Genomic DNA, 17,420 nt, shown 5'->3' on the forward strand with positions numbered 1-17,420 from the left:
ACCTATTCTATGAGCTGTGGACCAAACACAACAGACAGTCCAGAGGTATTTAAATTCAAGTCAGCATTTTGATACTTCTATTCTTACCTGGTAGCAGATGGCACAGATATCGTTGTGCTGCTCCAGCTGTTCTTTTGTGGCAGTGGGCAGTGACTTGATCTTATTCACAGCATCTCTACGAAGAAGGAAGCTTTTCCACCCCAGTTGGGCCCGCAGCCACACGTTGTAGTAGGAGTGAATGAAGATGATCACAGAGCCCATCACAGTCCATTCGCCAAAGACAGTTTCTGAGACGCCATATGCCACCACACAGAGAGCAACAAGGAACTCCAGCAGTCGGTACGTGCCGTTGACGTAATAAATCACATCGTCCATATTTTCAACTGGTTCTTTTCTGAACTCTTCTACCATAAACAAAACATAAATGAAGAGTGTCCCAAGCACCTGTAACACACAGTGCAAGACCGTTAGCTTAGCATGCAATCCTGAACCGGAGCTTCAGTAACTGAACATTACTCATGGAACTCTGCACATACAGTGCTCCCAAATCAGACTGAGGGCAGGCAGGTCCCAAAGCAGCAAAACTGTTGCTGAACTTCAAGACAAAAGCCATTTTTTCTCATAAAGCAATTGCTCTTGCTCTCATGTGCTTCCCCTTCTATGTATTTCCCTCAGCCCAAAGCACAGCTGAATTGATTAAACAAAAATGTTAAGCGTTATGAGGGACAATTTTATAAATTAATTACAAGAAAATCTTATAACAATAATACTCATAGTGTGAACCACTTCTAGTATTTACAGTACTGTGTCTCGGGCAGAAAATTACTTTTGAATAACCATCGCTGCACAATATATAAATGAGCGCTCTGGGAAATGTTGAGTTCTTTATTGTGATACTTCTGCCCTCAGAAGCCTCCTGGTTTTACAATTCAAAATAGGCTTTCACTCATCTACATTCTCAGCCAACCCTTAGGAATTCCTTAGCCACAGATACAGGATAAATTTTATATCATCTCTTGTACTTCTGCCCTTTTGTCAGCCCCGTTCTATTCTGATTATGCATTTTCTCTCCTAGAGAGACAGGATCACAGTTAGGGCAGCGATTCCGTTACTGCAGGACTAACATCCTTACCTGAAGAGAGGTTAAAATACTGCTGGAGATAATGATGAGCAGCCAGAAATCCATGTGGAAGAACTGACATATCATGTAGGCCATGTACGCAGGGAACACAAGTAGGAACAAACAGAGGCTGACTGCTCGGAAGTGCTTCCACAGACTCCTGCAAACAACACAATGGGTTTTCATTTCTTTTTCTTTTCTTAAGTCAGATGTGAGCACCAGAGTAAGAACAGACTCACCCCTGGATGTAAGCACATCAGATGTTTGCTCGAGGCTTTAACTTCTTCAAGGGAGTTTTTATGTTACTTGGACACAGTCTCCTGCCCAGCATGCATGCTAACAACACACACACTCCAAAGAGTTCCCTCTTATCTGATCTTTGCTGTCTTAACACAAATACAAAATTACGGACAGGAAATCATCTACAGTAATTGTTCTACTGGTCAGAGGTTAGACAAATGAAGTACCTAAGATTCTAGATGTCTCAAATGAAAGTCCACTAAATAAACCTTACATATGTTTATAAGCCTTCCAATATAAACAGAGTTCTCCCAAATTATTTACTCATTACAGTGCTTCTATGTCTTTTTGCTAACAAACACGAGGCAAAGGTATTTTTTCTCACCACCAGACTTAATCCTACTGCTTTTAGAAGTACACTGCCCAGTTACTGGGATTTGAGGAAGAAGAGGCAGATATGTTTTAATCCCCTTTATCACTTCCTTCCAATCTCTCTCCCAACATAAACACATCATCAACTTCTCACACTCAACCATTTGCAAAGGCTTTCAGAGCATCTCCAGTAATTACTGTGCTACCCCTACATGCTACTCAGGTTGTATTATAACTTCATTTAACTCTGGTAATGAGGTATTGAGAAACTGGGAACACTGGGAGAGCGAGACAGTAGCAGACTGTTAATTAGCCAGGTTCTGAGAAAACACCAGAATGTCACCATTAGGTTTGTAATCCTCTGTCTGTGGGCAAGGGAAAGAGGAAGAGCTGAAGAAGAATTTATCTTGATCTGAGTCAGTTTAGAACTGCCAGAGACATTTGGCAGATGAGAGATCAAAACTGCAGTCACCACAGGCTGCTTGTTTAAGCTGGGCAGATGCTCATATCCTGGCTCTACTCTCTCTCTGTTAGTATATTTTCAAGTCAACCTTGCTGCAGGACAGTGGCTACAAGTAGCCTCTAAGCTATACAAACTCTCTGCACATAAATAAACATTCTCTTTTACTTCCTTACTTAGAGGCTATGAAAAAGGAAAAAACACAAGCAACTAACAAAGATGCAAACACAAACAGAATATAACAAAACCAGATACTAATAAAGCTCTTCAAAACACAAATTAACAACAATCCCACACAATCAAAACACCTGGTACACTAATGTGAGCCTTCCACATCTTATTTCCTGCCAATAAATCCTATCATTTTGGGATCACTGTGTCAGAAAAATATGGGTTTTAGAATATCTAACACAAGGTCATCTCTAGATACAACCTCAACAACAGCCTGAGATCACTGCATGAGAGGGAATCCTAATCAACTGCAGAGAAAGGTAAGCAAAATCCACAGAATGGAGTGGTGGGAAGAAAGCACAGGCTTTGGAGTCCTGGATTTGTTTAACTGAAAGCACAGTCTTGCTAGGGGGAGCAACCTCTGCAGTGCTGAAGAGTGGGCAGCCAACAGCTGCTGAGCAGCATGAACTTACGCAGGCTGGATGGACACGCTCCTGAGCAGGAGCAGGTGACCCAACTCACCTCCATTTGCCAGCATGCAAAGAGCTGAAAAGCATTACTGTGTGCATGTGAAGGAGCAATATGGAGAGAGAAAAACCCGAGAATTTAGGCTAGAAATCTGAAAACAGAAAAGACGTGGTAGAGCCAGCTACTAAAAATGCCAATTGGATCATCAATGATTAATTTATTATCCCCTAAACCAACACTGAGTAACTTTCAGTTTAGGAAACCAGTCTCTTACTTGTCTCTTGAAGCTCCCAATGCCAGGACAATAGGATCAGCAATTTCCAGCATGGACTGCAGTATGGAAGCCACCACAATGAAAAGAATAATACTGAGCAGGAACGCCCGATGCACTACTTGGAGCTCAATCAAACCTGTCTGCACAGCCAGGATCAGAAGTGTGACTCCTTCAGTCATTCCCCTGCAGACCAAAGCAATCAAGAAAAGAACAACCAGATGCTTCTGTGACATCGTTGGTTCAAAAATGTATCCAGAAATACCCAAAAATAAGATGTTTCTTCTAGAATCCTGCAATTGCTACATTATTATTATTATTTTGCTGTTATTGATGTGACTGTTTAGGCTTTAACCAGATAGGAACACTGAAGAACAGGGTGTTTGGAAGTAGCAGCCAAGTGCTCTCAAGTTACAAAACAAAAAATCCCCACAACTCTATTTCAATTCCATTTATATACCTTTTTGTCTTTCTCTTTTTAGATCCTAGGCACTGTGACACACTTACCTATTCATAGCAGGATCATTCATGAACGCTCGGTAGCCCTGCAAGTAAAACTTGCAGAGAGTCAGAACTCCCAGAGCAACAAAGGAGACCGTGAAGACCAAACCCAGCAGTGAGTATGGAGTGCTACAGCATTCTGCAATACTGAGAGGAGAGAGGGGAAAAAGACAAAATGAAAAGTATCATCAATTAAAAGCAGTGTGATGAGCTCTCCCCTCGATCCCTTAAAGGTGTGAACTGTTCTGAAAGCACAAGTGGACTAGCTTAATGGAAGTATTAAAAGGCACCACAGCAGTTAGCAGAGCTTTCAGGTTGGAGCCTTGTCTTGCACTGCTCCCTCCAGTCCTTCTCCATCGTTGTGCCACACGGTGGCACTGCGTCCTGCCTGCAGAGGGTTTCCACAGCCAGAAGGCAGCTGAGCCCCTGTGCCCCTGGGCTGTTTGCAGAAATTTCAAACAGCTAGCACGAGCAGAGTTAAAGCAGATGGATTCACTTGAGACACTTCACTTTCCACTCAGATCTCAACAGTGCAAGCAAATGTCAAAGTGATAAACACTGTTGGATGACCAGACTTTTAAAGCAGTGTCCACAGGCAACAGTCATCTTTCAAAGGTTTGTGCAGAAGCAGCAGGACAAGGAAGAATATTCTCTCTCAGCTGGGTTTTTCCTTTATTTTGCTACAACAGTAAGGTACCAAAGACTTCTGAGTACATCCAGTAATACCAAGAATAGCAGACTTCCTTCAGCTCCCTTACCTCAGGGCTGCTCTTTTACTGATTGCATTGCATTATTTGGAGAAGCCCAAGCCTCAAGGTTCACTTGGGCTCCTAAGAAATGCAGCACAGTACAGAACACCACATGTCCCAGCACTCAATGAAGAGCTGTCAGCCAGGGATTACACACCTGGAACTCTCCAAATACACAACACCAGGTAACAGCACATCAACACCTCCATTCATTGAAAAATAATAATAATAATACAAAGATCTTAGCTTGTTCACCAAGGTAGAAATCTTTTATGAGAGAAAATATGGTGGTCAAAAAATGTGTCACACTAATTAACCAACTGAGGCTTGAACCAGTCCAATAGTTTGAAAAGACAAAAGTGCTTCGAGGAAGAATATCCTTCAAAAGTAAGCAAAGCACAACCAAGAGACGTTGACTTTGTTTTAGTGACTGCTTGAACTGGAGATCTCCTTTGACAGCAGTTCATAACAGTGCATTTTGAAGTGTTTACATACACTATTTGCAGAGCTTTTGGTAAGCCTTCCAGTTCTGTCTATTTACTAACCTGAGCAGGGCTGATAAAGCTTTCAAGCGTTCCTGCCAGTCAAGGCAGTGAGAAATAGATATTTAAACACAGTATTTCTGCAGAGTTTGAGGAACTCTGAGTTTTGTTTACCAGAAAATAAGAATCTTGGCCATTTTGATAATGATCAATCTTTCCCCCCCCCCCCAGAGTAATGTTACTATCCTTCTTAAACTTACTTCCACATGATGTTCCATTCAAGGGTCCCATAGGAGCTTAAGAGCTCGCAGAAAAGCCTGAAGAGCTCAGACTGTTATGTTTATGTATTAAGCACAAGTTTATAAACTGTCCCAAAGAGCTAAACTCTTCAAAGCATATAAAAAAATCACAGCAGTTATATCATCAAGGAAAAGATTTTGAGAGGAACATCAAGAACAACGAAATGCACAGATATTTTTTTCAAACAGCAAATACACATGCAAGAACTTTCTAGCCCAGTAAGAACAGACATCACCCTCAGTTTTATAGAAAAGGTAAGAGATGTGCTCTTCTTATTTCCTCATCAAAGGAATTTTCTGCTTTCTTTGGGAACTCTCTCCCAGTTTTACTAACACTGTATGTCCTAAACATAATAGATGCCTCTGAAGCTTCACAGGGGAAGCATACACTGTCTCTGCAGTAAGGAGAGGTATTTGTGGGCATCCAATGCAATAAAGCCCATCTACTTACACAGTCTCTAGAGATGTTTCAGAACATACTCAAAACATAAAAACAGCTATGCACAGACTAGTTAATTACCTTGTCAAGAAGAGGAAGAGCAGCCTCTCTCTCGAGGCTGGCTGGTCCCGTGTACTGAAATAGGAATAGATCTGGAGAGCAAATAAGACCAACCAGAACACCATGAAGAGAACAGGGACCACCAGCTGGTTCCACAGTGACATTCCCAGAGCCAGCAGACCATACACTTCCACCACCTGGGCAAGACAGAAAAAAACCATAGTTTGTTATTGGTTCACATCACTTATGGTCTGATAACAAAAGGCAGTTCAACAATAAAGCCACAGTAAAGCTAAGGGTAATTCACACTGCCTTAGCCACCTCACAGCAAAAAACGGGGTGAAGCTACAGCCTGACAAGGGGAAAGCCCACAGTCAGCAGTGACAAACTACTGATCAACTGTCTCACCCGGGTAAGGAGAAATACCCTATTGCACACCAAACCACCAGAAATGCCTCCTTCCTGTGGATAACTGCCTTTGGGCTGCTGTCTGCTGCCCTCTCTTGGGAAGGATGCACACCTCTGGCTCACACACAGCCCTCAGACTGCTTTCCCAGCTCATGTCAGAGCAATGCTCTTTTCTTGATAGCTGCTGCCAACTCACCACACACAATAGATAATTAAATATGAGCCCGAGCACTTCAGCACAATAAATCTGCTCTGCTGATCTGTTCTAAAAGGAACACTAAGTACCTCAGACATTTTATATTTAAATATCTCCAGATGAACAGCTATCAAACTTCTGACTGCTCCCAGTCAACCAAGAGTTCTGAAGTTCATGGTTAAAAGCTATTTCAGAAGACTCTGAAGTTCGATTACATCTTTTGCGTTGCCACAACTAAGTTATGACACAATCATTCTCTGGAAGCTGGGACTTCATACAGCTGGACTTAACAGAAAGCATCAAAAGGAGATCATTCACAACAGCTATTTCCTTATCACCTGCTTCCCACAGTGACGTAAAATCTGTAAGGCTAGCAAATGCATGGAATAGTTGTTAGTTCAACAAAATGTTCAGGAGTTGTCTACAATGTTTCATGACAAGCATGAGTGATGTTAGGTTCATGGGACCTGCTGCAATACGGACTGTGCCTGATAGATAAACAGTACGGTGCTGGCAGGGACATGGTGACAAGCTCCTGCTTTTAGCTTGGTGCACACTTGTCAAGGAACTGAATCTGCCAAAAGGAGACTCCCTTGGCCTGGCACCAAGCCATGCAATCCTGTGCAGCTCCTGGCACAGCACTCCATCATGTTTAAAATTAAACAAGTATCAATTCTTTTATACTGAGATACACTGAAGCATATGTACTCATATTTTGTTTTTATATAATATGAGGCATAATCTTTCTGTAGTGTTAATAAAGCAGTTTCATATTAAATGCATTTTTCGGATGCTGAAGTGTTAAAAAAAGGGATGTGTGTCAGATCAACCTTCTCTGTTTCTGGTAACTCCTGTTAGAACTCTCAGAAATACTGCTTTTCTTAAGAAAATACTGCAGACTTTTCAACCTTTCACATCACAGTCTAACTTACAGTTAAAATCAGCTTTACTCTTACTCCCAATTAAACATTACTATGATTATAAATGTTTTTTCTTGCAGAAGGTATTTCTTGAAATGAACAGCTACTGTAATTAATGCATGGGAGTACCATGCACATTTAATAAGGCTGTAGATAAATTCCATCCTACCACAATCCTGTCTTTTAGCCTGGATTTGGAAAGGACTAAGTAAAACCCAAGTAAAGTCAAGCTGCTCAACTAGCCAGTATAATTCAGGCTAATGGCTCAACTGCTCACTCACACAAATTGTAACTACCCTGAATTAAAGAAAGATGATGCTATGGATAGGAACACAGTGGGCTTACTAAGAAAACATGAGCTCACACACAAGAACAGATGCATAGAAAACAGTCAAACTACTTTTACTTAATACTTCTTTGCTCCAAAAATGCTCATGCCCAACTCTGTCTTACCTGGACAAGCTCTCTGTATGCAGATTTTGCCAAGTTATAGGGCACCAGGAGATTTGATCCCAGAAAGTAGAGAACTTCCAAACCAGTGAAAATCATGGCGAATTTGTTGATGATGACAATGGTTTCCAACGGGACCAGGCAGAGCCGTGCCAGCAGAGGGAGCATGTGAGCAGAGAAGAGCCAGATCTGTTTTGTTTTCATGACGCAGGAGCAGAGCGTGCACACCACCAGCTGACCTGAAAACGCAACAGTCTTTTATAATCAAGCTGATTATCCCCTTCAGGAAAAACGTATTTTAATTCGTTATCTTTCCATAACACAGTTATCAACATCCAGCATATTATGACAGCTCTAACTAGGACATATCTGTTATGAAACCAGTCTCCTCTGCATTGTTTGCTAGGTCACAAAACTTATCATTTTTAAACTACGCCAAGTGAGGGCTTTGCAGATTAGCAAAATGCAAGCCCAAAGCACATCCAGAATCACGTTCAAATTAATATAAAGCCCAGGAAAAATCACACGGAGGATAACTGGGCAAGTCATCCCTCTGGTTTCCACACCCCCCAGTTCAACCTGTATCGATGAGCACAGCAGCAGCATTTCTGAAGCCCAGCCATAACACTATTTCATCCTGATCTTTTTTTAAAAAAAAAGTAATCAAAGCCCCAAATGGCTTTTGGAACAATATTTACACTGTCAAGAGGAATTACCAACCAAGAACAACAAGAGGCAGCCAGGTCCACAGCTGAGATTTCAATAACTTCATAATGCTCCAGGGCAGTTGTTCAGAATTATCACTGAACCTTGCAAGTGACATATAATTAACAACTAAATTCTCTTAAGCGGTTGGCAGGGCACAGGGACAGCTTTGCTACACACCCAGAGATCTGGAAGGCAGCATTTCTACAGCAGACCAGTCCAGTTTAACTCTTCCATTACAGTCACTGGAACTCTTTATCTGAGAGGAAGCAGCATGGAGACAAATGAACATCATCTGGGTAAGAAAAACTCTCACACATCACTTTGGGTAAGAAACTGGTGTTCTCCAATCATAGGACCTCTGATTCTTGTCTCATCTGATAAGCAGCAACACCTGCTTTCCTCCTGGCATAACAAGCTGAGTCTGCTCATCATCCCTGCTGAGTGTTGTTCTCCACCTTTTCAGTTCATATACTGATTGGAAGTTACTTGTCATGGGAAGAAGAACTGTACACCACAAATGAAACACGTGGAGGCCTTGATCTCCTTCCTGCAGTCTGCATTTAGTCAGTTCTCAGAAGGGGCCTGAAATGACAGTGAAGCTTGCAATGACAAGGACATATTTCCCATCTTTAACTGGGGCAGCCACCCTTTTGTTCAGGACAGTCTCTTTGTGCTGCATACCATCATATCTTTCTAAGTAGGGCTGTAAATAGTGAGATATCACCTACAATTTGCAGTTTCAGTCAGAAGGAATCAGCTTGGAACTCGTATCAAATCACCAAAAAAACTAAATGCTCAAACTATCTAAGACTAGCAAATCTAATGGAACAGTCCATTCTGCAATCTAAGATGCTGGGGATTGAAAAGCACAGCCAGTGACAATGAATCTGGAATGCTCTTGCAAGACTTTAGGCTCCTGCAGGAATTAATCTACTGCTTTAAGTTCCTGCCCATTCTTTTCCCCTCCTAAAACCTCCACAAATACATTAAATATAGCCAAGGACTCTCAGGCAGTAAGCTAACGGAAAATATGCAGTAACTGAGCCCATGTGGTTCTGTTGCTGTTCAAACCACATTTAGAAGGGAACTCTCCATTTCATCCCCTATTTTAAAAGGCTGATGTTAACAAATTTCCTGATTATGACATTAACTGCTTGGCAAAAAGCAGGATGCCTTGAAGTTACTAAGTGCTCCCACTACTGAGCAATGAGAGCCAAGAAAAAACAAGACTCCACAGTAGCACCACTTCCACAGCCACACAGCTTTGTAACATCCACAGCTGACATTCTCACAAGGTGACACACTCATCCAAAAGACAGTTCAAAGGCATTTATTCCTTGCACCCAGCACTTCAGAGCATATTGGTAACCCTATTTAACAGTCATTGGACTGAGCTAGAACTGGGGAAAGAACTGACTGTGAAAGACCAAAGGCACTCATGAGTAAAGGCATTAACAAAGATTAAATTTGTGACCCAGGCTGTGCATTGTACATCAACCCCTTTATTGTGACCACAGCTTTTAGGTAACAGAGCTCTATCACCATCATGATTGTTTCCTTATGCACCTGTCTCAGTGCCTTTGCCAACAGTGCTGCACCACAATGCTCAGGCAGGACATACAAAAAACAAACTGGAGCAAATCACCTCCTTGTTCTTTTCGCTGTGCAGATGGCAGTTCAGCACAGGATGCTTCTCAGACATGGCAGAATGCACTGGATAAATACCTTGGCATGTAACAGATTTAACATAGTATTTCATATTCACAGAAAACATTGTCAAATCTCAAAGTCCACTTCTATAGAACTTCCCCAAAGACCACCAACTGCCATCAAGATTAAATTACACTTTCATGTTGTCTTTAAAAGAACATGGAGATCTACCAATGAGGGTATTAAAAACATTAACATACACATACTTGTTACTATAGCCACAGCTACTTCTGAAATACAATAATCAGACATTCTAGTCTGCTACCCAGTACAACAAAAAACTGTACTGGACAAAAACAAACCTGTCTTCGTCTCTTATCTATAATCCACATTAAAACTGAATGATACACCATGGGATACTGATGGGTTTGACTCTTGAATTAGTTTCTGTCTATATGTCACAGAATGGCATAGTGCCTCCTGACCTCCTTCTGCCTGCTGCTTTGTGGAGCTCCAAGGGATTCTGCTTTATCATGGAACTCTGCACTGCATCTAAGAGAGATTCAAAGAACTAATTACAAATATTTCCTCATTGAAACATACTAAAGGATTTAGCTGTACCTTGATGTCCTATGATAAGGCAATAAATTTAGCACACCTAGAAATCAGAAGAGAGAAGAAATAACCTCAAAAGATTTCCTTTCCTCAGAAAATAGCAATGGTGTTTCTACAAAAATATTACAAGCAAGGACAAATGTCACATTTAAAAGTGAAGATGTGGGCACATAAGAGATGTAGATACTCAGGTAGACCTAACATACGGTAGAAGTAAATCCATTTAAATCTTTCAACAGCAGCTGCAAGCAAAAAGAAAGCAGCTGAGTTTTGCCAACAGTGCACGGCTCACTAAATCTGTCAATAATCTGATGAAAACCACAGACCTTAATGAAAGGAATTAGGAAAGATTTCTCTCCCGAGTTTGTCTGGCTTATATCTAAAATGCACACAGTACATGCGTATTCCAATATCCTCTCAGCAGAGCATATGGTATGGCACAGCATCCTTAATGCTGAATTTATTCTCTTCCAAAGTTCATTTGGGAGGGAAGGGTGAGGAGTGTTAAAACCCAATTCTTCACCATTTCTCTGACATTTTTAGGAAAAGGGTCATCTTATCCATTAATAAAATAATCTAAATGCAGTTTTGTGTTGTTACTCCTCAATGCTTTCATTAGAAATATCCCTGGAACTAGGCTGGAAAATAAAAAAGCCGCCTGCTTTTCATGCACACATCCACAAATCTATTTCACTTGTTTTTCTCCTTTTTTCTCAGAGTATGATGATGCTCAGCTGTAAAGACAATACAGAATAAATGCTTGCACAACCACTTCAAAGACAAAAGCATTACAAACGTTACTACTGAAATTTCTACAGTGCTTCCCATCCAAGACAATCCAATCATTCCGAATCAGACTGCGAGTCTGAAAAGAACATGGAGACAGAATGCTACAATTAAGAAGAGCACAGTTCTAGAATTGGTGAGCACAGAAGCACTAAAGAATATTAATGCTATTTCTTGAGAGCAACTATATGCTGTCAATAAGTGACCGACCACTACAAACTGAACTGCATACATGACATCCTTGAATCTCTCTCCCCACATTCCTCATGCCTTGATGCTTTCACAGGGGTAGACAGGGATACAGAGACAAAACTCAACGTTTTCTTTTAAGAATACCTCCTATGCTGCATATCATGGTAAATCACCTCCTATAAGAACTGCTTATTGTGAAGTTTTCCCCCAAATCCAGGCATGAATTCAAAGTGCTTCTACAAGAACATACTCACCAACCACTCGTCCTACTCCACCAAATTATAACACACTTTTAATTTCAATTCCATAGGTCATAAACAAGCATGAACTGTAACAAAGTGCACCTTTACAACAGTGTGATAGATTAAGATACCCTTATGAATCTCAAGCATTTGGACCTATCATTAAATTTTAAAAATCACCATAGAGATCTAGAAAATACTTCAGTGCTGTAAATAAGGGAGTATTGGTAATTCAGTGGACTATGGAGAGTCAGGCAGGACACACACAGGACTCCTGCGTATTAACGAGGATCACAGCTACCAAAAGTGATAGAGAAATTTGAAAACAAGAGGCAAAACATGCCTAGGTTTCAATGAAGAGAATTAGGCAGAACTCTCCTGCATCACAAATATTTCAGTCACTTACCTACTAATGCAGTCATGAAACGATTCATTGAGAGAGGCTCCACGTACATCGGCCCTTCATATCCTGATTCTAATTCACTTCTCACGTAATCCCTAAGAAAAATAAAACCACAAAGTATGTATTAAGATCCTTCTGATCGGACAAGATGCGATTTACTCATCCACACACATCCAACTTCAGTGTACGTTACAGACAATTAAGTAAATTTCAAAAAGCAATATTAGCACGGCTGTTATGGCAGCCTCACTGACTGAAGGATCTAACTGGAGCATGACTTCAGCAACAGGCACATTATCTGTAATTAGTCCCACTGTCACAGCCATAAAAGTCCTCTGGGACACCCAAGCTGCTCTTCTGCATGGCCTGAAACTGCTTATTGACAAAGCTTCTTAAGCATCATTTCATTTTCAAGTTTCCTTATTAAGTGTTTCGTTTTTCCTAATTATGTTTTTTTTCCTCCACTAGAACCATGTGGAAAGGTCTTCCGATTAAAGGGACAAAATGTTTTGCACCAAATGATCTCTTTGCACTGAATTCAAAATCAGCTGCAAAGAACAGTGACAGTAGTGGAAGAGTCAGGGATGGGGCTGCCTCATAATCCCTTCAACCAACAGGATTTAAAAATTGAGCTGCACACTGGGGAGCTCAGGGGGACCAACAGGATGCCCTCAAACTGATGGAGCACTACTGAAGATACAGTGAGATAATACACGAACCAGACAGAACATTTGTAACTTTTTTCTGAGATAAGGTGGGCTAGGAGGATGAGCTCAGGCAGTCAAAGAAAGAAGTAAGAATCCTATGGAAAGCAGGCATTTTTCCTGCTGTTGGCAATCACCCATCAGCTCCACTGTAAATGGGCTAACCTACGTAACAGCAAAGTAAATCAAATATGAACTTCATATGAAGAGCAAACACTTTGCACTTTCTGAAGATAATCCTGGAACAGCACAGCAGTAATTCTCCAGTGGCTCGTTAATCCCCTGCCATGAGACAGCAGGCAACACTCGTGACCCTTTGCATCCAGAGCTCCTGCTCTCTCTTCTGCACTCCCCACACAGCTGCTGCTGCACCTCTGTTACGCACCGTCAACTCCTGAGGCCCACAGCCTCTGCTAACCCCATCCAGTCACTCCTATTTGGCTCCAGCCACAGGAATGCTGGGCAGACACACTCAATCTGACCCTGCACGGAGCCAGTGGGGTATTTGCTCGAGCGGCAGGGAGCTTCACTCATGGTGTAGTTCTTTACATCAGTGAGGCAAGCCACGCTCGCTGGGAAAGGTGCAGCCAAAGCAGAGCAAGCAAGGCTGGAAATCACAACCAATTTAAGAGTCGTTCTTCATATTTCAGGGTAGAAAAATATATGCAAATGGTGAAGCATTTGCATATATGAACTACTAGAAGCATTCACTTCTCTCCAGAAATATGAAAACATACTCTGGCTCTAGCATCACTTCACCACTCCAAACTAAGGTATTCACACACTCATTTACAAAAAGTCTCTGGAATTTGAGACATAAATCTCAAGGTACTTAAACAAAAACTTCAAAACCCCTTCTTCATAGTTGACATCACTGCCTACTCAGTGCAGCTCTTCAAGTGTCACAGTGCATGCAAGGTATGCAGGTATGGGCTCTTTAGACTGGAACCTTCACCACCTACAATCAAGAACACATGAGGATGGAAAAGGCAGCTAACAGCTCATCCTAAGCAGAACATTCTCCCTTGCTGTCCAGCCAGTGCAATGGTTTGGTTGGTTGATTTTCAGTCTTCAAACACCAACACAGATGTAGTCTCTGGGACAAAGTTGGGTATATATTTTTTTTAATTTCCATTTGGAAAAAGCACGTTCTCTCAGCATGTGCAAAACAAGCAGGGTAACCTATCAGTTACAAAGGGAGAAAAGAACACTTCCACAGGTTTCATACAAATTTGCAACATGCTGAAGATGGCTTTTTCTATTAGCAATGTCATGCTTCATCCGAAATTGAAGGTGAAAACGATGGTTATTTCTAAACTGCTGGAAGGAAAGCAGTGAAGACATCATTTTCTACATCTGCCAGGAAACAGGTTACAAAATCATCCAGAACACCAACGGTAGCAAGAAAACCTTACACAACTTAGCTAAGACACCAACAGAGCCGCACTTAGTCATCTTTCATAGCAGGAACAAGCCTTTCAAGCTACATTCCTTGCCCTTGGCTGATCCAGTCATTCACACAGAGGTGTCACACTCGGCTTCATTCTTTAAGCACCTCTCTTTAATTCAGGTTCGCACACCTACCAGCTCAGATAAGCAATGTTTTAAGGTCCCCTATATTTTCTGAACAGTATTTGTAAACAGTGTCTGAATAAGAAAAGTAATTATTCTCTTCCCATTAGTAGAAACATGGGATCTTTTGGCACAGACACCAATCAGAAGATGCCTGGAACAGCTGCACTGCTACACAAGATGTTGAGAAAAACAAGAGCCTGCACTCAATTTTGAACAATTAAAGCTGTATTAAGCTGCAGCTTTTATGTACATTTGAGAATTGTTCATTTTACTCCAGCAGTGTAAAACATTAACACAATGGCTGAAACTGTTATTGCTGTAGAAAATTAGGATGTAAGAGTAAAGCTTAGATCAAATTGCCTTTTTTCATTTTGTACATGTGTGCCTCATTTTACCAAACTGCTGGACTGCCACGATTAACACTGCTCAATAAAGGTGAAGGGATACAGCACAGTCATTAATTGTTATGGAAAGCCAAGAAAGGTCTGTTATTAAAAATATGCTTTGTAACTGACAAGCACAAGGCACAGCTGTTATTTTACCTAATTGAGACATATTGTTGACACTTACTTTGACTGATTAATATTTGTTGTTAACATCAAATACACACACACTTAAGAGTTTGAATGCCTACAGGTACTCTGAAAACTTAAAATGTTTTAAAAATACAGATAAGACAGAATTCAATCATTTGCTCCCTGCCTTTCTCTCCTTCTTTCCTCCTCCCAGCTACCTTCATCCCAAATCTTCCCCAAGCTCTGCCAGGTTCAACATCTGGAAAGCAATGATAGCATCAGTTAAAATAATGTGTATTCCATTTTACAGCATAAATAATATTTTCAATTGCTTCATTTCTTTTACTCAGTTTTATTGTTGAAACTGGGGGCTGGAGGGGGTAAAACATGATCCTTTCAAGCAAGACATTCATGCAGCTACATATAAAAGAAAAAAAATATATATATGTTTTCTTTGTCAAGAGTGGCAGGGCTGTTTTTTAAAGCTGACTTCTTCTTTCTTAAACAGATGGTGAATGATCTCTACCCAAACTGCCAGGCTAACGTGATGTATAAATGCAGTACTGCCATGGACTCTCCAAGAGCTCACAAACATTAGCTAATCAATCCTTACACATTAAGGTAATTCCTGGTTTTACAGCTGAGGAAGCAAATGCTAAGAAGTGTCTTGTCAAGGTCAAAGAGATCTGAAGTCTGAATCAGAGCTTAACTATAACATTCAGATCTTATTCCTAGACTTGCAGCTGAACCACAAGCTATTTCTGGGCTGGAAAAACAGCACTGAAGGCTGCAGTCTTCCAGCAGCTCAGAATTTCCAGGACGCTGCAGAGTCACAAGTGCCAGCTGATTCTTGTTCTAAAATCTGCATTAACCAAACTGGCCTCGCCTCAAGATGGGATCTTCATCTGTTTTAAATAGCCTCCCAACTGGTAATGTGTGCAAGCAGCACACACTGAGCAGATTTATTAGCAAAATATCAGGAAGTCTGCACACATGATAACTGTATGTCTCCCTACGATCAGTCTGCTAAATAGAAACATCAGTTATAATTGGATAGCACCATTAATAAGAGGTGTAGCTCCAGCAACAAGAGAGTACCTGCATGTTGTTAAACTTCACTAGTTTCATTACGAAACTAGTATTCAGAAAGTCTTTGAAATTTTCTTTGAATATTTCTGATTCAGGAATTCTTTGGAAAACCTAATTCAAGTTGCATTCCCTGTGTTATACAAAGGCTGTTGCTGAGCTCCCCCTGAGCAGTGCCTCCTTTCAAACCAGTCTGCCTTATACCCAGGGAATGGATAAGCTCACTCAGAAGCACGAGCTACACTTGCTTTGTTAAATATCTAGGGAATAGTGCTGGACTATTTGAATTTCAGACATCTTTTAATTAAATATTTTTGTGCCAGTTGATGAAAGATTTAATTAAAGTCTTCATTAATACACTCCAGAAGCATCAAATACAGAAAGCTCAGTACAAAAGCAAACAGACCGAGCCATAGTTATCCAACAAATTTCAATAAAGCCTTTAAATGCCAAATCTCAAAATGCAATACCACTTACAATTCACACTATGGAGAAAAACAACTACAAAAATCACTATAAAAAGCACCATATTTATTAGCCAAAATCCATACCACCTCTCTTTGACTTCAAAGATTCAAAGATCCAGAATTGCATAAGGATCTTCAGCTTTAAGTGTTCTGGACCAAAGCCCTGTATCTGATGGGTTTCTGGTACCAGCTGTATTCTCACTTAATACAAATACAATAAATAATGTTTAGGTTGTTGCTTTTTCTAACAAGTAAGCCTTTAACTCTATCAGAAACACCCACAAACTGTATCTGTAAAAAACTGAGGACTTCGCTGAGGATGATAAAAAAAAAGTCCTCTTTCCTTCCTACCCAGTGAATAAGAGGTCTGATTTCTCTCTTGCACCCTCATCAGTTCAGGAAATAATAATTTAATAACTGAAACTCTGACAGCTACAAGAGTTGCACACCGAGTTACCACAAAACCTTCATGAACACTTCCCCTGAGCTGCAGCATACGCAAACGTTCCAGCAAATGTTTTAGTACAACAATTGTGATGCAGAAATAACAAACCTGTTACTTCACTTAATTCAATCAAAAGCACATTTTTAAATGTTTCCCATCAGCAGGAACAAAAAAAAAAAAATAATAAAAAAATCAAGCTTAGGTCCACATTTACAAAACTTCCCACGTAAAGACTTCAATGCGAGGTCACTCTCTTTGGTTCCAATTTAACATCTTGTCACTAGAAAAGTTTACATTGGCTTTCAACAGATTTAACTCCTGTCAAACAAATGAAGATGATCCACCTTGTCTTGCCTTTCTCAGAGTTGTCCAGCCTATTGCTTTGTGTTTTAGATCCTAAAACCTTTATTTTGGTTTCATTGTAAA

The 17,420-nt window shown here is 40.7% G+C and overlaps 1 protein-coding gene across 2 annotated transcripts in view; it reads right to left on the minus strand.

The window, feature by feature from the left end:
• RNF145 (ring finger protein 145) overlaps positions 1-17,420 on the minus strand; it is a 38,960-nt gene that overhangs the window by 2,680 nt on the left and 18,860 nt on the right. For both annotated transcript variants that reach the window (XM_052684746.1, XM_052684747.1), the window contains exons 4-10: positions 12,206-12,297; positions 7,610-7,845; positions 5,654-5,829; positions 3,610-3,750; positions 3,106-3,288; positions 1,133-1,280; positions 88-444 (exon numbers count right to left, since the gene is read on the minus strand). In XM_052684746.1, the coding sequence (XP_052540706.1) occupies positions 88-444; positions 1,133-1,280; positions 3,106-3,288; positions 3,610-3,750; positions 5,654-5,829; positions 7,610-7,845; positions 12,206-12,297 (1,333 nt within the window). The remainder of the gene's footprint in view (positions 1-87; positions 445-1,132; positions 1,281-3,105; positions 3,289-3,609; positions 3,751-5,653; positions 5,830-7,609; positions 7,846-12,205; positions 12,298-17,420) is intronic.

This window comes from Tympanuchus pallidicinctus, unplaced genomic scaffold, assembly GCF_026119805.1.
Source record: "Tympanuchus pallidicinctus isolate F22 unplaced genomic scaffold, pur_lepc_1.0 scaffold21, whole genome shotgun sequence".
Taxonomy (NCBI): Eukaryota; Metazoa; Chordata; class Aves; order Galliformes; family Phasianidae; genus Tympanuchus; species Tympanuchus pallidicinctus.